Below are 21816 nucleotides of genomic sequence, written 5' to 3'. Positions count from 1 at the left end.
AGTTAGGGCATATGTGGCAGGATAGCCTCCAGAGTACCCCATGTACCCTCTTTGGCAGTGAACAGGGATGCCACAGGGACTCTGGGCAAAGGGCAAGTAGCTGTGAGGAATAGGGCTTAGGGAAGCAGAAATGTGGCTGACAGGCCTGCTCCCAGTGCCCAATTCCCCTTGGCACAGGCCAAGAGTACCATTTGAATAACTTTCTATCCAAAGATGCTCCTTTTAGATCCGCTTGGGTCCTCTCTCGGACTGCATTGTCTCCCAGACTCTGTGGCCAATAGGCCATAGCCTTCTCTTCAAACAAAAGGGTCTTTATTTAGTTCAGTATGAATTCTACTGCCCAGGCAGCCAGCACCAACTCAGACTTAAAAGGAAGTTCACTTAGAAACAAGTCACATGGGAACACTCGGCAGCTGTCCCGTACCTAACAAGCCTTCTCCGTCTCTTCCCATTCTCATTATGCTGTGATATGGGTGCAACCATCCCATGGTTCCAGTGATTGGCAAATACAGCCAGCATCCAGACTCAGGTGAGTCCTAGACACTTGTTCTGCCTTGCCTTTTATTACGTCCACACAAGAGTTGCCACAAAGACTCACCAACTGGTTTTCCTTTCCTCTCTTTCTTCCTACTCTGCCCTTCAAGAATTGCAGCTGAAGTTGGCCGTAGGTTGGACACTATAAGCATACATTTGTATTCTCTATCCCCGTCTTGCGCTAGAGAAAGCAACTCGTGTTTCCCTGGTTTTGTGCAGCTTGGCATGCATGCCCTCCCAGTCCCCTGACCCCAGCACCAGTGCTGTTTGTCCTTGGCCAGCAGCTAATCAGGATGAGAAGGCAGGAGGGTTGGGGCTTGGTTGTCTGTGCTATAGGGAGAGCCATTATCTCCTTGTGACTAATGGGAGCTTGCTGCTCTCCAACTGGGGAACAGCAGAGGTGCTGTCCCACACCCTGTGCTGCTATCGAACCTGCCTGGCCTATCCGAGCCCATGCCACCAGTGCCCATGAGAGCACTTGCCTTCTATGCAACACTGAGGGAAGCTGAGCTGAGCTGAGAAGTGCAGCCCCCATGCATGCCAAAACACTGTGTGCGGTGCTGCCTTGTGCCAGCCAGGATCCAGTACCACCTCCGGGTGCAGAGATCGCTTTGCGCTTCCCCTCCCTCTGGGACCATGTATTATTCTATTTGGGTCACATGTGGTTTTGTAACCCTTAAATCAACACTGGCTCTCGATTGGGTGGGTCAACCCTGAGGTTACAGGCTGGAGTCCAGGGCAGATAGTATGTCACTGTGGCAGCGGGGGCGCCCCAGTCTGCCCTCTGCCTGGCATAGCTTCTGGATGAAGAATTCTACAGGCCACTGTGAGCTCAGCATGCTTGGTGGCCAAGGCACCTACAGAAGCCACAGCAGAATGTTTAAAGGGCTCCACGTTCCTCAGCCTAGAGAACTGCCCCCAGAAGCCACTGCATGCCCAACTGTACCACAAACTGGACACTGGGGAGGAGGGAGCTCCTGGGATATCTCAGGATCCCCTACCCAGATCCTCACTCCAGTTCACCCCTTGCCTGGCTTCTGTTTTCCTCCCTGCTCTCCTACCTCACGGACCCTTTCTTTGGATTCTCAACCAGGGATGAGTGACAGCGTCAAGGACAAGTTCTCCATCGCATTTTCTATCGTGGGCATGTTTGCATCCCATGCAGTGGGGAGCCTCAGCGTGTTCTTCTGTGCAGAGATCACCCCCACAGTCATAAGGTGAGTGACAGGATAATGTGGGACTTTCTTCTCAGAACTCAAGATTGGTCCTTGTCTAGAGAGGCCTGTGAGAAAGGAACTGTCATCAGTTCTGCCCCAGCTAGGCTTCTGGACCAGGGTGTGGTGGCATGCAGGGCATGTTGACTGCCTGACTTGTCTGATGATCAGCTGCACCCTGACTCACAGAGTCAGGCGGGAACTTATCCTTAAATGCCATCAAGGCAGTTACCAGGGGCATGGAGACAAGGAACTGTTTAAGGTCTAGGAAACATGACAATAGAGAGGGGAGAGATAAGTAAGTCATTCTTGCCAATCTGCAGTAAAAATCAGCACTGTCCACTGAGAGATTCAGGAACAAGCTATTTTAGACAAAAAGGAAGCTAAGTGTATATCCCACCTGTAATCCTAGATTCGCAGGAGGCTGAAGCGGGAGGGTAGAGACTTCTAGGCCAGCATGACCTACACCACAAGACTCCATCTCAGCAAAAAAAATGAGGACTGGGGATGTAGTTGAGTTGTTTGCCTAGCATGTGCAAAACCCTGGGTTCAATCCCCAGCACCCCATAAACTGGATGTGGTGGTACATGCCTGTAATCCCAGCACTTGGGATGGGGGAAGCTGAAGGATCAGAGAGGTCCAAGGTCAGCCCAGGCCATATGTACAGACAAATTACATAGAACCTTTATTTTTCTTCCAAGCCTGAGAAACTGGTCACTAGTCCAAAATTTTATCAATGGCTTAGTTAAGAAACAAATCAAGAGCCTAATACTTGGCAGGCATTAGGCTAGGTAAGTAAGGCAGCACAGCCCCAGGCTGGGGAGAAGTTTGTCTTTTCCTCCTACTTTCCTAAGAGGTCATTAAGTGTCTGTTTGTAAAGTGATGTGACTGTCCCTGGGTGGTGGGTCATAAAGTACAGCATTCGATCACACTGGGATTGTAGTACAGGAAAATTAGGATATTTGAAAGAGCATCACTTAACTGCATCCCTCTACCAGACACCCTCTCCCCAACACAGGTTGAACATTACTGAACCTCAAAACCTGACATCTAAAACACTCCCAACCCCAACATAGTTCTTTGTTTTGACATGGCAGCAAAAAAAAAAAAAAAAAAGTCAATGGAACAAACAAAATTTGTCCATAAAATTCTGTTTCATGGACAAAACTGCTTTAAATGTTGTATAAAATGACCTTCAAGCTCCACAAGGCATATATGAGACATAAACAAATCTGTGTTTAGACTGAGATCTCCTCTCCACGATATCCCATGATGTATATGCAAATATTCCAAATTCACAGTTACACAATCCAAAAGCATTTGAGTAAGAGAGCCCACCTGCACTTGCCATTTGTTACTTACCGCAGGGCTTGCTTGCTTCGCATCACACTGAGCTCCTTATTGGAATGGCATTAGCATTTCTAATGCACATGCTCGCTTGAAATTGTGAGTGGGCAGTTATTCAGCTGTGAGCTAAAACCCAGAAGTCAGCACGATGACACTCTTCAGAAGAACAAGCAGGCTTGTTCCAGTTCAGATGGGACTCAGAGAGACTAATTATTTTAGGCCCTCTGGTGCTGGGAGGGCTTGGGGGGCAGGTAGACGGGTCTATGGACTTACCTCCTTGCTGACAACAGAATTTTCTCATGACCTCATTTTGACTCATTCTCTTGAATTTTTACAATACAAGCCAAGGCTGCTGGCTATTGGTTCCTGTAATAAAATACCTAGTCATTGTATATTTAAGAAAAAGCAATTAGGTGTTTAGTAAGCCCTCTAGTTCCCTACCTTCTGCCAGATGGACCAGAAGCTTGTTTTGCGCTTGCAATTGTGAAACACTGAAGGCAATTTAACCTTCCCCCACCTAGTTAAATTCCCTCCTTTATAAAGGAATCCAGGAAGATAATCTCCCAGCAAGTCTGCACTAGTCCTGGGTTTCTGGTAGCCACCAGCAGCCACTGCATGACTCTGTATTTCTCTGGGGAGGGCACCCCTTAAATCTGGCCTCCTTGTCAGTGTGCTTAGCAAGCTAGATTGAAAGAAATATGATATCCTTTTCCTCTTTGATGCAAATCTGGAAAAATTATTTGGGGATAGGAATTTAACAAATACATTCTAAAGTTCAGCTTTCTAGGATGACAAACCAGAAAAATATTTGGCCCTGAGTGATGTTTTGTACCTGCAGAGAGCGAAAGGAAATTGAGTCCAGTTCCTAGCCAGGCTGGAAGAGTCTCTCTGGGAACTCTTCCCACCCTGGCTTGTGCAGCTTTTTCTTGCAAATACACCCATGAAGAATTCCCATGAGAGCCACAGGATAAACATGCAACTTCCATACCACCCACTCTGCACAGAAAAACCCAAGATCATTGAGGGTGGGGTACACGGGCTTTCTCTTTCTTATGACAGTCTTGCTTTTTTCCATAACACTGTGTGGAAAAGAAACCTTCTGAAGTAAGAACAGCAGTGTCGCAGATAGGAATACTTTTGCTGGAATGAAACACTCTGACCAAAAGCAAGTTAAAAAGGAAAGGATTTATTTTGCTTACACTTCCACATCACTATTCATCACGAGAGGAGGTCAGAACAAGAGCTCAAACAGGGCAGTAACTGGGAGGTAGGTGCTGATACAGAGGCATGGAGGAGTGCTGCTTGCTGGTTTGCTCCCCGTGGCTTGCTCAGCCTGCATTGTTATACAGTCCAGGACCACCAGTCCAGGCACGGCACTGGTTACAGTGGGCCTTCCTCCATCAGTCACAGCCCGATCTCATGGGGGTATTTACTCAGTTACGGTTCCCTCCCCTCAGATGTCTCCAGCCTGTGTCAAGTTGATGCAGAACTATCTACCCCCAAGACCTCCAATCCACCAACCCTCCCGCTTCCCTCATTCCCCTACCCCCACTGCCAAAGGGGAGAACAAGCCTTCCTTCCCCATGCTGGGATGGGTGAGGACAAGGGAAGAAAATGGCTTCACAGCCTGCCTAATTCCTCACCAATCCATGGTGACCTGGTCATGGACTTTCGGTCCTTGCCCCATGCACTATCCTTGCTTCTCTGTCCACTAACTACCGCTTGCCTACTGCTCAGGTGGCCCCATCCCTTTACTCTGGTCCACATCATTTGCATCAGACTGGCCTGGAGACCCTTCCCTCTGAGCAAGGTCTTCATGTCTGTCTTCTGCCCTAATGTTGCCTCAAGACAAGGCATCACGGAGATAGAAAGATTTGCTGTCCATCCCCATGACTTATGCAAAGGTACAGCTAACCACAAATAGACAGCATTTGTTTAAAGAAATGATGCACCTGAGTGTAGCTCAATGGTACAGCATGTGCTGAGCATGTACACAACCCTGACTCCAATCCCTAACACCAACACCCACATCCAAGAAACTATGACTACTGAACATGTACAGTCCTCACCATTACCCCCTAAATACAGCAAACACCTATTTACACTGCATTGCATTGTATTCAGTATTATGAATAATGATAAGTGATGTAAAGAATGCAAAAAAAGTATGTATGTTCCATACACTACTACAGCATTTTCCAGAAGAGACTCTAGCATCTGAACACCTGAGGGGTCTTGGAAACAGCCCACAGATACCAAGTGATAATTGTATATGTAACTCCACAAATGGCAATTCGTGTTACTGTTCATACCTGGATAGTTCTAGCAGTTCTTCATTCATGAGTACAATATTTGTGCACCCTTAAGTTCACAAAAATGCAGTCAAGAAAAGCTAAGAAATGTAAAAGAGGAAGTAAAAACTGGAGGGGAGGCTTATCCATGTTTATATGCAAGTTGGTAGTTCACATTTATTTCTGATCCACACTTTGCTCCCTCTAGTAAGTCTGCCTGTGGGCCATGGTTGTTTAGAGGCAGTTACCCAAAGTAAAGCGATCTGGTGGGTAGTAAAAACACTACACTTCTAAGAAACAAGGTTCTCTTTTGTCTCTGGAAGCATCACTGATATATACGCATGGGTTAGGCTGCCCTCTAGCGAACACTCAGAGCAACAGCACGTGCCTATGACAGCCTTTTGGAGGGAACTGATCCCTAGAGCCTTCAAATGACAAACAAAAACAAAAACAGCATACCATTTTCCTACAAAATTATCTGTAATATTATTAAATTCAAGGAATCACTGATACCGAAACAGAAGACACAACTGTGTCAAACACTGCTTAACAACAGGACATGTGAGGAGAAATAAGTCACTATCTGATGCTGTCATCATGCAGACATCCTAGAGTAACTTATGCACACCTAGACGCTCAGCGTTGTTTACTATGTGGCCTCTTGATGCAATCAAGAGACAGTAAATGATATCGGAGGTGCTGGTGGTATAGTGCATAAGCTCTCTCTGTGTAGCCCAGGCTGGCCTTGAACTCACTGTCCTCGTTCTCCGCCTCCAGAGTGCTGGGATTACAAGGCATGCTACCACATGGGGCAAACTTTCTTTTTTTAAGTAGAAATGTTTTTTAATAGTATGTAACACATACCCACAACAGAATCATTTAGCACCCTAGAGTATTAGGTATTGCACCTCATTCTATGTACTGTCTTTAAATGTGATTGACAGTGCAGTAGGTCCGCCTACACCAGTAATGCTACAATCGTGTAGGAATGGGCTGTGCCACAATAGCTGTTACAATAGCAGCTATAATATCTACAGGGATCTGAATGTTCCCTTTCACTATAATCCTACAAGGCCACTACCATATATGCAGTTTTCCCCTGGCTACAATGTTATGTAGCACAGTGGAATTTGCATTACCCATGTATATAAGCATACTGAATATCATATGCATGTATCCACATTTAAATGAGCTGCAAATTGAGTATATCTCACTCAACATTATTTATTAATATGATATATTACTTTGATAGCATTCACTTAGTGTCATGTGAGACTCTCCTGAGGTTGAGCAGCGTCACACACTCCTTACATCGGGGACTGTATTCTGCTTTCCTGCATGGCAACTCTACATGGGCAAGGGTGCCAGCCTCACTTGGTGCCAGCTAAGAAAGCAAAAACCAGGGAAAAACAACCCTGCTGATGTCAAAGGTCCCAATCAAACAGGCCCCTGACATCTAATGCACCCCTCACATCCTGTGGCTTCCCAAAGAGGGCAGATTTACCAAAAATCCTGAATGGCCATTTAGGTATTCATATTACTCACCTGATGGGTGGTCTCAATCTCATTGCTGTCTAGGAAGCATGGTCTATGGGCAGCTGGTATTTATTACATGCAGACCATGCTACCATACTGATTGGCACAGCTGCTAAGTTTCACAACAGAGACAGTAGTCTTTCTATATTCCTGTCTCAAAATCCCTTCCTGACTATTCTGGGCCTTCTGCATTACCGTGTGAATTTTTAGGTAAGTTTATTCTCAGCTAAGATTGTGATAAAGATTGGGAAAAATCCATAGCTCGATTCAGGAAGACTTACCATCTTCACACTAGCAAGTCTTCCAATCCATTTACTTTGAGCTTCTTAAACTTGCCATCAACATAGCTCTGTAGTTTTCAGCATGTGAGCCTTGCATTTGCTTTCTTGGAAACATTTTAATTTCATTTCTGAATTTGGTGTTAGGATACAGACGTGTTGACTTTGTATCGTAGTACTCTGTAGGGTAGTCTTTTTTGACTTGGGAGCCACCTATAGTACCAAGTAAGAAAACCATCAATTGTTCAAGAGCGCTTCCCCTTCAGCCATTTCCACTCCATGTTGGAGAACAAGGTCCCTGTGCTGGATGGTGCATAAGTCTTGAGCATCTCCTTTGTAAGGTTCCTCCCAAAGTCCACATCCCTGCACATCCTCTCCACTGTCCTTGAAAGTGAGCAGGCAACAGTATTCCTCCTGCTGGACACAAGACCACCTCTACCTGTCCCCTGGGCCTGGGGACTGGAGACCAGGCAGTTTTCTGTCCTATTACCTGGGCACTACAGATGGTCTCGCTCCATCACCGTACCACTGTTTTAGTACCTACAGAGCACCTTCAGTCCCAGGAATGTTTTAGGTCAAAGTAGAGAAGTTAGAGCCATGGAAGGAAGGTGTCTTAAAAGTGTTGCATGTCTTGTAATCTCTCTGGGATTCTAAAGGGTTCCTCACTTGCCAGACGAATAGAGATAAATAATTCCCACTAAGGGTTTGGCCTATCTGATCTCAAAGTTGTAGGAATTCACAGGTGCAGCCAAGATGAAGGTGGCTTGGGATGGCACACCTCTGGGGAATCCTGGGTAGTGCCAACCAGACTGGGGCCTGAGACAGAGACGGAACATCCTTGGTGCTTCAATCCATTTTCTGTTGTAGTAAATGACAATTTATAAAGGATACAGCTTGTTCAGCTATAGTTCTGGAGGCTGAGAGGTCCAATGTAGGGGGCTGTACATGGATCCTTGATAAAGGGGACTCTGCAGAATCCCAAGGCAGTGCAGGGCATCCCGTGGTGACACAGCAAATATGCTAGCTCAGGCTTTTCCTCGCCGTATAAAGGCCTTATAAAATTATCATCACAGGGGCCCCAACCTCTTGACTGAATTTAATATTCATTATTCCCAAAGGCCCCATATCTGAATTCCACTACCATTTGAATTTGAGGATTAGGTTTCTAATAGTGGGAGTTTGTGGGACATATCGAAACCAGGGCAATGCTGTGAGCTTACCCTAGGTAGCCCATCAAGCTGCGGTCTCGTTCCACCCTACTTGTACCAAACGCTGTATGCTCCATTTAAGCCTGTGCTCTCTCCGCCTGCAGGTGTGGTGGGCTGGGGCTGGTGCTGGCCAGTGCAGGCTTCGGCATGCTGACAGCGCCCATCATTGAGCTGCACAACCAGAAAGGCTACTTCCTGCACCACATCATCTTCGCCTGCTGCACGCTCATCTGCATCATTTGCATCCTCCTGCTGCCTGAGAGCAGGGACCAGAACCTGCCCGAGAACATCGCCAATGGGGAACACTACACACGGCAGCCATTGCTACCACACAAGAAGGGAGAGCAACCACTGCTGCTCACCAATGCGGAGCTCAAGGACTACTCGGGCCTGCACGATGTGGCTGCTGTGGGTGATGGGCTGCCGGAGGGGGCCACTGCCAATGGCATGAAGTCCATGTAGCTCGCTGGGCCACACCACCATTCCACCAGTCCGCTGAGGCTTCAAGGGCTGGGGAAAGTTTGCACACAGATTTATAGACCAGAGAGAAGACACATGGCTGGGGGAGGAAGTCCAACTCCGCTGCTGACTCCACTCAATCGTAAGACTTTCAACTGGTGTGGGGAATTCTGTCTTTCCAGACATCCGAGGAACAGATCTGAGAGATCAGATGTTTGGGAAATAACCCTCTGAAGACTTTCTTTTCTGCCATGAAATGTTTGTATTTATTTTGGTCATTTTTACGAGAAGCACTTTCTCCCTCCCCTCTCACTGATCACGAAGTGGAACCTTCTTCATGAGTGAGGCAGGGTCACTCTGAAGGAAGTCCCTGTAAGTGACCAATACAGTGGCCAGTCCCCTCCCTGGAGGCCAGACTCAATCTCCTCCTTCTCTCAAGGAGACAGAGGTCATGTGTAGGTCAGGACCCCTACCTCCAGGCTCGCTGCCATGGACAGTGGTGCCTCTCAAGTGGAGCATCCTTGGGACTACATTTTAGACAGAGGAAAATGTACATGAATTGGGTTTTTTTTTCTATAGTCTGTATATTTTAAAGTTGGTTGTTTTTTTTTTTTTTTCCTTTCTGTTTGTAAGGTAGTTTCCATCCCATGTTTTGGGAAAGCAGCCCCCAAGTGTCATAAGAGCCAGCTCAATCTTTCTTTCCTTCAGGATCATCCTTTTGTACTTGATCTGGAAGTTTTTGTGGGGAAACTTCCATCCTTTACCAGAAATCCTACATGAAGAGAAAGCACCAGTTCCCTGACACTGGGTTTCTTAGTTAAGTCCACAGTAGCTGTTGTGTTGAGGTCTGAGATGTTCGTTTCTATTAAGACACTTTCCCAGACTGAATTCCAGCAGCAAAGTTCCCCCTTCCCCAGTCAGCTCTGTTGCCAGCACTACTTGAAAATGTGGTAACTTTCAGAATAACAGAAAAATAACCAGAAAAAAAGACAGCTAAGGCAAATCCCAGGAGGGAGCCTTGCTCTCCCACACACAGCCACCGCCCACATCTCCAGCACACACCGCCTGTCCGTCCGTCCGTCGAGAGCTCCAGCTTGGGTGGCTGTCAGTCTGACACCACAGCAGTGCCCATGGCACCTGGAGGCGCTCCACCTCATGTCTTCCTCAATGGCTTCCTGCCTGTCACTCACTCAGCACAAAAGGGCCCTGGGCAGGAGTGCAGGTTGCTCACAGGTGAGTCCACGTGCCCTCTAGTCCCTTGAAAGCAGCAAGTGAGAGAAAGCAATAACTCACCAAAGCTCAACTCCCATCCTGTGCCAGCCTCCCAGGATGTCCCTTATCTGTGTCCTTCATCTTGCCCCAGACAGCAGGGCACCAGGGCTGCTGAGAAACCAGCCTCTGGACCTCTTGCAGTAGCTCAGGCACCAGCCTCTCTGGGCATCATGGCTTCTGATCAACCATCTGCCTTGCCTCTTGCCTTGTGTCTCTACCATGTGTTCTTCCAGGGAAATCACAGTCTCAGGCCTAGATAGGCAACTAAGTGACTTCTAAGTGAAAAGTTGCTAGAATTCAAAGGCCAGAACATGGTCGAGTTTATCCCCTTCCAGCTCCTTGTCTGGTCTGTTTCTTACGGTCTTACCTGTTTCTCTTCCCCATTTGATAGACACATCAGCAGAGACCAGCTGCCTTGATCAAAACCTCATGAGGGTAGTGATGTGATATGCAGCCACGTTTCCAGTAGCTGGGCTATGTTCTCTTCAATGCCTGGGGTCCTGAGGGTTTTGCTTGAGGACTAATGTCTAGGAAGGAAGCTGTGTGGCCAGTCCCTGATACCTGCTCCAAGTCCAGCTTAGCTTCACCACCCTAGTCTCTTAGTCACCTCCCTTCCATGCCTTGATGTTAGTACACATCCTCTTCCCAAAGCCTCTCTACATCTGTGTAGCCTTTGCGTGCCAAACCTGTAAGATACCTTTCACCTTTCCCAGGGCACCTACTACCAAGTCACCTGGTAGCAGACTCTTGTTAAGTACAAAATGAGACATCTCATAGTCTAGAGCAATCTCACATCGGTTGTGCTATCCTTAAGAGCGCTGCAGAAACCACTGGGGAGGTGGTGTCATGGTCCAGCACTTCCAAACTTCAAGGTCTCCAATCTGCACCTCAAATGACAATGACAAAAACACTGGCCAACGCAGACAGTGTTAATGGCTGCAGCAATCAGAGCCAACCTATCAGGGATAAGCAGAGAAGCTGCCATTGAGGCAGGGGCTAAGGGACCACTAACCAGAGGAATTTCAGAAGGCTAACTGCTGGCACTGTCTTGACCTTCATGTGGCAACCTCAGGAGACTGCTGAGTGGTTCAGTTTCTGCTTCAGAGTATGGATACCTGAAGTTGCTAGAACACCTCATGAAAGGTAGCCAGAACAGGAAAGATTGCTTTTGGCAAGCTTGTAGTGTGGTCAAGTCGGAAAGGCAGCAGGACACTCAGGCCTCAGACACACTGGGCTAGCTCCGGAGGAAGATGGCGACAGCCCAGCTCCCTGATACCAAGCTATCATCCCTAAACTCAGGCCTGTGCTCCTGTGGGTAGTTGCTTCTCAGGCACTGGTCCTTTGTGTTGGGCCCCTCCATCCCTGGGGAACACTAGAAGGTCTGTAATCCTACCTTACACCCATTCCTGCACCTGTTTTCATAACTTACGCACAAATGTGAACACCTAAGACAGGGCTGGATCAGTTCTTCGTTTTGCTCTTAAGTCAAATATTATGAAATATCTAATTATTAGCACCCAAGACAAATAGGAAAAAGGTTTAGATGTTTTTGTGTGTGTGTGTTTTAAGACTATAATCACCTGCAACTGGAGGACAGGGCTAATAAATGGGTTTGGCCACAAAATGGAAAGCAAGCAAAACCAGACCTCGTAAAGGGAATATCACATGCAGTCATGACAACTTCCCAGAGCCAAACGAGGAGCCCCTGAACTGGAAGTGCCATTCAAAGACTCTCATGACCATTACACACCCAGCCCCTGGGTGGCACACAGGTTGAGGGAGGCCCACGCTTCAACTCCTCCTTGTTCTGAAGGACACCACCTCACTCTAATGTATTGTGTGTGTTTTGGAGCAGTTCGGTGTGTTGTGTCTAGTGAGGAACGCTTCCCTACCTCTGTCCTCTCTGCAACCCAACCACGCGTGCTGTAACTCTAAGAGCCGCGTGACTGTACGTGTTGATGGGGGCGGTACCTGTTCATAGCACAAGTTTATGTTGAGCTCTGAACTGTCATTCACAGCTGCGTGTCTGCATGGTGTCGCATCTGTTGTACCTTTGGGGGAAATTTGTATGTACATGTACAGAAATAAAAATGTTGCCCCATTAACAGATTTCCTCTGGAATGTCTTCCCTACCTCACCTGATGGTGTCCACAAAGGGCATTTCATGACCACTGAGGACGAGTAATAAAAGCCTCCATGTTGATCAGCCCTCCCCGCCTCGAAGCTTTCAAGGCTTCTTCTGTCAGTGGCCTTCACCTGCCCTGGGATGGTGGGGCCCCTCATTCTGCTTTAAGAGTCCTAGTCTTAGAGGGCAGTCAGAGGCTGAGATCGGATTAAACTTAAATGTTTATGTGATTCTCAAACCATCTGAGAATTCAGCACATTTAAGAAGAATTTTTTTCTCATTTGTGTTCTGCTAATCCGTGGCCTGAGGATTCCTAGAGAGGTCAAGGAATGACTATCTACACTGTGATTCTGTGAGGAAAGACTGATAATCCAAAACTCTCTTCTCTAATGTAGTATTTTTTAACAAGAAAACAATATTTCTTTAATAAAGCATTTATATCAAACTCTTTTCTCCACAGCTGATTTTGTGTTACTTACTATTCTGTCCTAGAGAGCTGTCCACTGGGCTTTCCTCACTGCAGAAACACTGGCCGAGGCCTCAGAGATTGGCATGGGAAGTATGCAGCAGGCAACCCCTTGAACCACAGAAATGATTATAGGCTCTAAACTGTCTACCTCTCTACACAAGAGGGTCCAATGGTGGTCACCTTTGGTAAAAACTTAGTTCTCAACACATGAACCTCAGGTGGAAAAGTCACAATTACAGCCCAAGTGGTAGCCAGGAAAATGCTACGGATTAAAAATGGCCAAAGGGCAGGGACTACGGAGAAAGGAAAGAGCAAAGGGGCCTGAGGCATTGGTGTCCATGAAACGCAGTTAAAACCAAGGCTGACATGTGTCACATCCTGTACGATTTGCAAAGCATTTCTACACACTTAACCCAGCAAGCTAGGGATTACTGCCATTTCTCAGATGGAAAGAACAGCCAAAAACCTAGACTCCACAGAGACCACAAGTCTAGAAAGCTGCATTAAGGTTCAAATGCAGCTTTAAAAACCACAAGTAAACCAGGAGGTGGTGGCGCACACCCTTAATCCCAGCACTAGGGAGGCAGAGGCAGGTAGATCTCTGTGAGTTCAAGGCCAGCCTGGTCTACAGAGCTAGTTCCGGGACAGCCAAGGCTAGAGTTAGAAACCCTGTCTCACACACGTACGCGCGCGCGCACGCGCGCGCACACACGCACGCACGCACGCACGCACGCACGCACACACACACACACACACACCTGGACCTGCCACACGAGCCTAAAGCACGGCCACTGTGGCTCTTGACTCTCACCAGGAATGTGTGAACAAAGCAGCCGCTGTAAACTATTCGGATCCCGTTTGCCCCTTTCTCTAGCACTGAACAGTCAGAAGTGTCTACTCTGCCCCCTTTCTTCCTTCCCATGCCCAGCAGTTTGAGCCTTGTGACACCCACACTGAGAGGAGAAAGCCCAGGAAATAAACTCTTTAAAGCAAAGTATGAATGCAGCCTGAGACACAACCCAACCTGTTTATTGAAATGTAATTTATACACAAGTTCCACCCTCTGTCTCCTGCCACTCAGAACTTCTCCGGAAACGTCTCCATTTCTTCCTTGATCCTGTTTTCTACGAGTAACGTGAAGTTACTGTCTGTGTTGGGGAGGTTGTAGCTGACAAACACCTGTTTACTGGTCTTCCTGGCTAAAAAGAGAAAAATATGTTGACAGCCACAACCGAAATACCATGAGTCCATGTTCCACAAACCTGCCTAGAGCTGAGAAGTGCTTAGGAAGAGAATGGGATTTGGAGAAGACTCTCAAGGGCTGGACATGCAAACAGACATCTAGCCCCTCCTCGACTCAGGAGCAGTGGATTTAGTACAGGCCTAGCAGCAGTGCTGTAGTTCAGTAAGAACTGAGGAGTCTGTAGCCCACCCTAGCTCCTGTAGGAGAAAGATACAGTGTTGGGGCCAGTAGTCAATGCTAAAAAGTTCTCAGGTGACCACACAATAGTATCTGAGAACCTCTACCCTACATGGGGCTTTTGGCTTCAAAGGCTTGGGATTCTGTTATTTCAAAAACATTAAAATATTGACACTCTCCATCACCACCACCCACCTCTATCACTTTCCACTGTCCTAGGAGTAATGCTTATTTTATACATGTACATATTTGTATATATGTACACACACAGGCATGCATGTGCATTTTCTAGAACCAATAAATAGGCGAGGCACTGCTGGAACTGCCAAAATGAAGCTCAGTTACATGCCTAAAATCCAGAAGGCAATACACTGAGCAGAAGCAGGCAGCAAGATCAAGCCAGGCTCTCATTCAGCAATGCCTGGGCAGTGGCCTGACCTCTTCCCTGGCCTCACCCATGCCCAGGGCAGGAGCAGAAACTACTTCTCACCTGTCAGAACACCAATCCTCCCCTCTAGTCTGGTGACCTCACCCTCCTCTTCAGGCAGTAAGGCTGGGGTAGCCACAGACCTAAAGCCTGCTGTCGAATATACCATGTGTGGTGACTCTGTCCTCTCTCAACTCTTGCCTGAAGTCGGAAGAGGGTATCATCAAGGACAGAGGCAAAGCGAACTTCAACCTGATCTTCCCCACTCCACCACAGCCTGAAACCTTTGGACTCCAGATCCTCCTTGGTAAATCAAAGGCAGTTAGGCCTCAGACTCCCAAAGACCTTTTTAATTATTTCCTTTATTAGATATTTAAGACTGTGTGTTTGGTTTGTTTAGAGCTTGTTTGTTTTTAGATAAAGGGATCTTGGGGAATATGCCATTGACTGGGCAGCTGATGTGTCTCTAAAAGAGCCCAGCCTCTGCTCTAAGAATAGCTGAGTGGATTGTATGGCACATGAACTACATCTCAATAAAGCTGAGTTTTATTTTGTTTTGGGTTTTTAGTTTTTGGAGACAGGGTTTCCCTGTGTAGCCCTGACTGTCCTAGGAGTAGCTCTGTAAATCAAGATGGTCTCCAACTCAGCCACCAACCTCTGCCTCCCAAGTGCTGGGATTAAAGGTGTGAGCCACCACACCCAGCTTGTTGTTTTCTTTAAAAAAAAAAAAAACAATGTAAAAACATAAATAAATGAAAGGATGTAGCCAGACTTACTGGTACATATGTCATCCAAAATCCTAGCACTTAGGAGGCAGAGATGGGAAGCTAACCCTATGTTCTAGGCCAGCCGAATCAAGAAAGATAGACTCTGTCTTCAAAGAAGGGGAGGAGGGCATCTGGACAGAAGCAGGTGTTCAGTTAGCACAGAGGACAGTGCCTTACAATGGCTTACAGCATTTTGTTTGGACCAGCCACCAGTTTGCTGCATGCAGTGTGCCCAGGGGTTCCAAACAGTGTTCTGCTCAGCCCGAGGAGCAGAGCAGGGAGACCCAACAAGTCCCCACCTACCCCACTCCCACCCCAGCCACCTCCCTATCCCATTCCCCTAGGTGCAAGAGGGAGCCAGGGAATTGCTAGTGTAGAAAATGATCTGAGAACCAGTCAAGTATGGCAAGATAGTGAGATCCACCAAGACCCCCCAGAAAGGGGCCAAAATATCACAGTGTTGGGCTGGAGAGATGGCTCAGAGGTTAAGAGCACGGCTTGCTCTTCCAGAGGTCATGAGTTCAATTCCCAGCAACCACATGGTGGCTCACAACCATCTGTAATGAGATCTGGTGCCCTCTTCTGGCCTGCAGGGATATGTGCACTGTATATATATAATAAGTAAATAAAATAAAAATAAAAAATAAAAAATCACAGTGCTTAGTCTCTCAGTGGCAGTGGCATGGCCTCCCCTCTCCCCACAAGGGCCCACTGCACTGTAGCTCCGATCAGTCTAATTGCTAAGGGGGCCACTGTGTCTGTGGCTCAACCTTCCAGGGCCATCACTGCTCTGAAAGGCGGCCAGTGCTCAGCGTCTCCTCCTGCATGCAAAGCTATGATGCAATGCTTCCACAGCCACTGAGAACCCTGCAGCCCAGCTCTCATCTGGACTGCATTCCTCTTCCATAGATGTTATTGCAGGTCACCTCTATCTTTATCATGTTACTGACACCTGCCCAGGCCCGAGAGACCAGTCAGCCAGACTTTGCTGAACGAGTCCTTATTCTGAGCACTGTGCAGCACTGATCCTTTCTAAGATGCCAGCAGCCATGCCAGGTTGCTGAGTTACTTTGCACAAAACCTGGTATTAGGCCTCTATCTCATAGATATTCTTGAGCCAACTTTGCATTTTTTGGTATAGAATCATTGGTGGCACACACTAGGATATGTTGAAAAGGCAAAGGCAGGAGAATCATAAATTTAAGGCCAGCCTGGGTTATACCTTAGGGCCTGAAGAGATGGCTCAGCCACTAAGAACAAATACTGTTCCTGCAGAGGATTGGAGTTTAGTTCCTAGTACCTATGTCAGATGGCTCACAACTACCTGTAACCCCAGCTTCAGAGGATTCAACACTCCTCTGGCCTCCAAGGGCACTGCACTCACATGCACAAACCCATACTAAGACATACACATATATACATTAAAAATACCATCTTTAATTTAAAAAAAAAAAAAAAAGTCTTTTATTCATGGCATGCCAGACAAATTGTTGCCATTCTTCTCTACTAGGGACTGTCACTGCAGCTCAACCCAGCATCCTGTCCCCACATGTATAGCTACTTCCCTCGACTCTGTCAAGTGGACATGAGCAACAATAATCTGCTTGACATAAGTGTGTTAGCACTTCTGTGTTTAAAAACACACAAGGAAGCACTTAGAAGCAAAGAGTATCATGTCCCCACTGACTTTCACAGGGGAGAAAATGTAAACACCGAAGGGAAAGGGCAAAAACGAGAAGCCTCGGTATAGACGCAACAGAAATTCTTTCCTACAGACTCAAAATTACTTCCATTTGTTTCCAGCCTAGGACCCTGAAAGTTCCTGTGACCTCTCTTCTCCCTGGCCTCTAACCATAGGCTACGACGAGTCTGGAGCCTTCCTGAATTGGCGGTGCTCCTCCTGGGCTGTGTGCTAATTGCGTTTGTGTAGGCGACTAAAACTGACAGACTTTCCTACTTACCAAGATCATACAATTTTCTTTGTACAACTCCAAATACAAACTGATATATCCGTTTCTTAAAACTGGTGATTGGGCTCTTTCCCATCACATCCCCTTGGCTAGAATTCAGGGGATCCCTGGCTGGGATCACTGGGCTCAGAAATGACTAGGGATGCTGGAAAACACAAAGGCTGAGCCATTGATGAGGATCCCCTGTGCATACCAGCCATGGGCAACTAGGGCTGCAGATCATAAAACACAAGTTATTCTTTCCTAAATCAACTGAACATTTATAATGAAAAAAAAAGGGCACATCTGGGAAGAGGGGAGCCTTCAATCTCGTGCTTTTGGGTAAACACCCACTGCACTCTGCATTCACTTTACTAAGCTCTGGCTGTTATACTGAGCCTGAGAAACAGTCCTTCCTGCCACAGGCTCCCCCCACAGAAATTGCCAGGAAGGCCCAGGGAGCCACCCTGAGCAGCTGCCCCTGGGCAGATGCATTCTCTCCCACAAGGAGATGAAATACTCATTGAAAGAAAATAAATCAGCTCGTGGATTCAAGTGGGGAGCCAAGAAGGATGTGGGAGCTTCCAAAAGTTCCCTGGGGGCATGATACTGAGACAGCTGACACAGGGACAGGTAGATGTGTCCCATAAAAAGACCCAAAGGACAGAGGTCTGCTTCCAACAGTACTGAGGAGGCAGTTGTCCCTAATATGAAGATTCTTGACTTCTGACGTCATTTGCCCCAGGACATGCAGCAGTGGGTCACACCTGGCTGGTCACAAGCACTAGCTATGTGTACATACCTAAGCGCTGGGCAAGGCCACTGGAGGTCGCGTCGGAAGTGTCTCCAAACAGGGAGGTGCACACAGGGATGGGGTCCTAAAAAGAAAAAGTAAAAAAAAAAAAAAAGAGCAGAGTTTACTGTGGATTCTCCTCAACCAGGCAGCTCTGGGTTCCACACAAGGTGTCGGGGCAAGAAGAGGACATACAAATGTCCCCAGGGGCTGGCATTTGTCAACAGCCAAAAGCCAGATGACCCAACACAGAAGAGGCAGTAAAATTAGGGCAAACAGAAGCCACCTGTAATGGGACCCATGGAGCTGTTTATAGACCCTATGACCGATTTCACATAAAGGGACTGTTTTTGTGTTACAAACTCCCAAGTATGCTGAAGGGCATTCCAATCAGAAGGGAAGCAAATGAACTCATTATGACCCCAGTAAGAAATGTGATCAGAGTCTGGGTGCCTGGTCTAGTTCCTCACTGAGAAGCAAGGTCCTGCCTTCCTCAGGAAAGCCTCTAGCTCTCATTCTCTGAAGGCTTGTGAGGGCTTCTAAAGGTTAGTAAGTGACCTAGGACTTCGAAAAGACACCAGCTACCAGCATCCAAACAGCAAAATTAAAGCTCTGTATGAAATGGCTGACCAGTCTTGTCTTGGCTAAGAAATAATAAAATGTAACACAGAATTGTGCTTGCCTAGCATGGGCCTTGGTTCAATATCCACCACCACCACCACTACCCCCTACCCACCCACACCCCCAAAAAAAACTTGTTTGAAAAGGAAAAAGCCCACTCACTACCTTGCTCTGGGGTTTGGTACCCTGGCCACACTATTCAGGTGGAGACAACTGAACTGATCAAACATTATTTCCTAAGGGCTAAAGTCACTTTCAGAATTTCTTTAGGTATATAGAAAACAAGACTAAAATTAAAACAGGAAATAAATGAATCCTTTTCTGAAAAAAAAAAATGTTTTGGCTGAAAAAAATACAAAAGTATAATGGTAAACCTGCTGTTTATAGACTCTGAGTTCGACATTTGGCTTAAATATAACAATATTTAAACTTAACCCTCCTGAAGTAAACCTACCTTACCAGCTGGCTTTGTTGCTCCAAAAATAAAATTTTAAACCTCATCTTGTTACTGTTCTTAACATAGCTCATTACTTTCAAATAGGACATTGGTCTCTCAGTAGAAACATGCTCAAGGCCATATTTACTAAGGTGGGAGCACCTCCTTTGATCCCTGACATACACAGGTCAGGAATACCTTATATCCCAGGCCAGCCACCCTCAGGACTGCTTAGGCTCAGCATCATCCTCTCTGGGTACCAAACCCCCTACTGCTGTCAAGACAGGCCAGTTAGAGAAGCGGCTTCATCCTGTGATTTCTGTTCTCCACCGTTTGTTGAAAAAGACATACAAGTTTAGGAGGAAGAGAAGGGACACGGACACACACACACACACACACCCTTTGGCAATTTCCTCCATGGACCAGCACTTCTTGTCTAGGAATGATCAGACAGTAAACAGTTTAGGTTTCAGTGGCCACAGGCCCTCTAGTAGAACTGTTCAGCCTTGCCATCAAAGCACAAAAGCTGCCCCACCCAGGCTCTACCTGCACAGACAGATGTGGCCACGTTTTAGTAAAACTTGATTACATAGTCCTTACCGCCTGACTGGCTACCATTCAGGACTCCCTGAAGAAGTCTCAACTATTCTCCAAATGACTTAATGAGCAGTCTGAGAGGTACCAGACACAAACCTTGCCTTGGAACACTAAAACTTCAGAGGCGGCCAGCATCACAGGAGTGACTGGGCAGGAAAGAACACTAAGAGAAAACAGGACCTGTGAGGGTCACCAAAGTCTGAGGATTGTATTCAGGTTCATCATGAAGGATCTTTAGCAGAAGAATGGCAATGTCTGACCTGCCTTTTTTTTTTTTTTTTTTTTGCCTCTGTGTACAGTGTGCATGCGCGCGCGCTTGCGCGCGCGCATGCACACACACACACACACACACACACACACACACACACGCTCATACCAGCGCCCTTCATCTTTATGAGTGGTATGTTCAAAGAAGAGACAAGGAGTGGGGGTTCCATTCAGTGGAGCACTTGCATGGCACAAGCAAGGCCTCATATTCAATGCCCAGCCCTGGAGAGGAGGCCAGAGCCCTCTGATAAGACATCCATACAGACACACAGGGAGAAAGCAGCCCTGTGATGTGGTAAGGAGGACCACAGTAGGGCATCTAACAGCCAAGGGCTAACGATGATTGCAGCAAACCACTTGAAGCTGGAGGCCCCATGGGATGGTTTTTCCTTCAGTTTCCAGGTTTTGGACTTGGGATCTCCAGAACTTAGAAAATAAACCAGTGCTTTATTGCACCCAGCTTATAGCACTTTGTTAGAACAGCCCTAGGAAAGCCATGCAGTCAGCAAGGGGGAAACAGAGAGAGGTTCTAGCTTTGGGTGACAGACATCAAGGCGGAGTCACACTAGCTCACATTTTTCACTGACAGAGGTACCCAGGGTTTAATGACTCTGGACGCAAGAAGGGAGGGCCAAGGACAGCTGATGAACACTCAGACTAGGTGGGGTTGCCAATACAGAGATGAAGGGCTGTGGGACCAACAGCGGAGGGGAAAGAAAGTTCGTCTTTAGTTTGTCGGTCAAGTACCTATCATTAAATCGAAGCTCCAAGTTCAGAAAAGGGAAAAAAAAAGTTTTCTAAACCCAATGTAAATCTTAAACGTCAGTGTGGAAAAAACAAAACAAAACAAAACAAAACCTAACCAACCAAACAAAACTGGCTGATGGCAAGCGCACACACATCTTGGGGTGCTGGTGCAAGGAGAGCAGAGCTTCTGGTGGGCTCAGAGCTCAGGGGCTGGGCTGAGCGAGCGTCCCTTAAGGAGTGCGGACTGACTCCAGGGTTCGCCACCGGTCTAGAAGCAAGCCGAAGGGACTCCAGTCCATGGTATCCGGGGAAAGACCTGAGGACGCGCGCAAGGCCCTAAGAACACCCTCCGGCTACACGTGATCAGCCTCATTCCCACTCGCCCCTCCCGTCCCAGCCCCCTCTCCCGTTCCCAGTTGCCACCCTCCCCACTGAAGTCCACCAGGCCCTTCGGTCTAGGCCCCGCCCCCAGATCCCCACCAAGTTCCTGGCCCACCCCCCTCCTGCCCAGGCCCCGCCCACACTCACGTAGCGGCTGCACATGGCCACCGCGAGGTTGCGTAGATGCGGCGTTGCCCCCACCCACAGGAAGAGCGAGTCTGTCAGGCGCATGACGTGGAAGTGGACGAGCTGCTCCCACAGCCTTGCGCTGAAATTGTGAAGCAACACGTCCGCGCCCGCGGCGGCCTGCGGCTCCTCCATCCCGCCCGCCACCGGGGCCACGGCACGGAAACCAGGCTGGCGCGGGCGACTAGACCAGAGAGAGCGAGCGCCGAGAGGCCCAGCGCGCTTTCACTTTCAGATGCGCGCGCCGGGATGGGGCGGGGCGAACGCGAGGGGGCGGGGCTTGGGGGCTGCCCTAAGCCTGCTCTAGACCCAGGATGTTCACAAAGGTACATCTAGGAGGGAACCCAGTCTCTCCTAGGAGTCTGACAGTGACCTCTGGGGACTCTCTGAACTCCCCCTGTCCTTTCCCTTCTCCCAGGAGTGCGTGTAAGTGGGCTGAAGCCAGCCTCGGCGTCTTCCTTTGCCCAGACATTCACTCTGAGCGTTTTAGCA

At 47.7% G+C, this 21816-nt stretch overlaps 2 protein-coding genes across 7 annotated transcripts in view; one reads left to right on the top strand and one right to left on the bottom strand.

The window, feature by feature from the left end:
* Slc22a23 (solute carrier family 22 member 23) overlaps positions 1-12709 on the top strand; it is a 168649-nt gene extending 155940 nt beyond the window's left edge. For 2 of the 5 annotated variants that reach the window (XM_036189234.1, XM_036189236.1), the window contains 4 exons: positions 497-529; positions 645-668; positions 1628-1751; positions 8513-12709. In XM_036189234.1, the coding sequence (XP_036045127.1) occupies positions 497-529; positions 645-668; positions 1628-1751; positions 8513-8870 (539 nt within the window). In that variant the 3' untranslated portion in view covers positions 8871-12709. Of the gene's footprint in view, positions 1-496; positions 530-644; positions 669-1627; positions 1756-8512 lie in introns of those variants that run through there. The other 3 variants (XM_036189235.1, XM_036189238.1, XM_036189237.1) reach the window with 3 other exon arrangements.
* A 1032-nt stretch (positions 12710-13741) lies between these two features.
* Positions 13742-21567, bottom strand: Psmg4 (proteasome assembly chaperone 4). 2 transcript variants are annotated; one of them, XM_036188390.1, is made up of 3 exons: positions 21286-21567; positions 18099-18174; positions 13742-13932 (listed from the first exon to the last, which is right to left on the bottom strand). In XM_036188390.1, exons 1-3 carry the CDS (start codon positions 21457-21459, stop codon positions 13811-13813), a joined length of 372 nt encoding a protein of 123 aa, XP_036044283.1. In that variant the 5' UTR covers positions 21460-21567; the 3' UTR covers positions 13742-13810. The 2 variants fall into 2 exon arrangements, with proteins under 2 accessions (XP_036044283.1, XP_036044285.1); XM_036188392.1 differs by lacking the exon at positions 18099-18174 and having other exon boundaries at positions 13858-13932.
* Between the last annotated feature and the right edge of the window lie 249 nt (positions 21568-21816).

This window comes from Onychomys torridus, chromosome 5 (genome assembly GCF_903995425.1).
Source record: "Onychomys torridus chromosome 5, mOncTor1.1, whole genome shotgun sequence".
NCBI classification, from domain to species: domain Eukaryota; kingdom Metazoa; phylum Chordata; class Mammalia; order Rodentia; family Cricetidae; genus Onychomys; species Onychomys torridus.
Note: the sequence above shows the minus strand (reverse complement) of the source record. Positions and strands in the feature narration are given on the sequence as shown.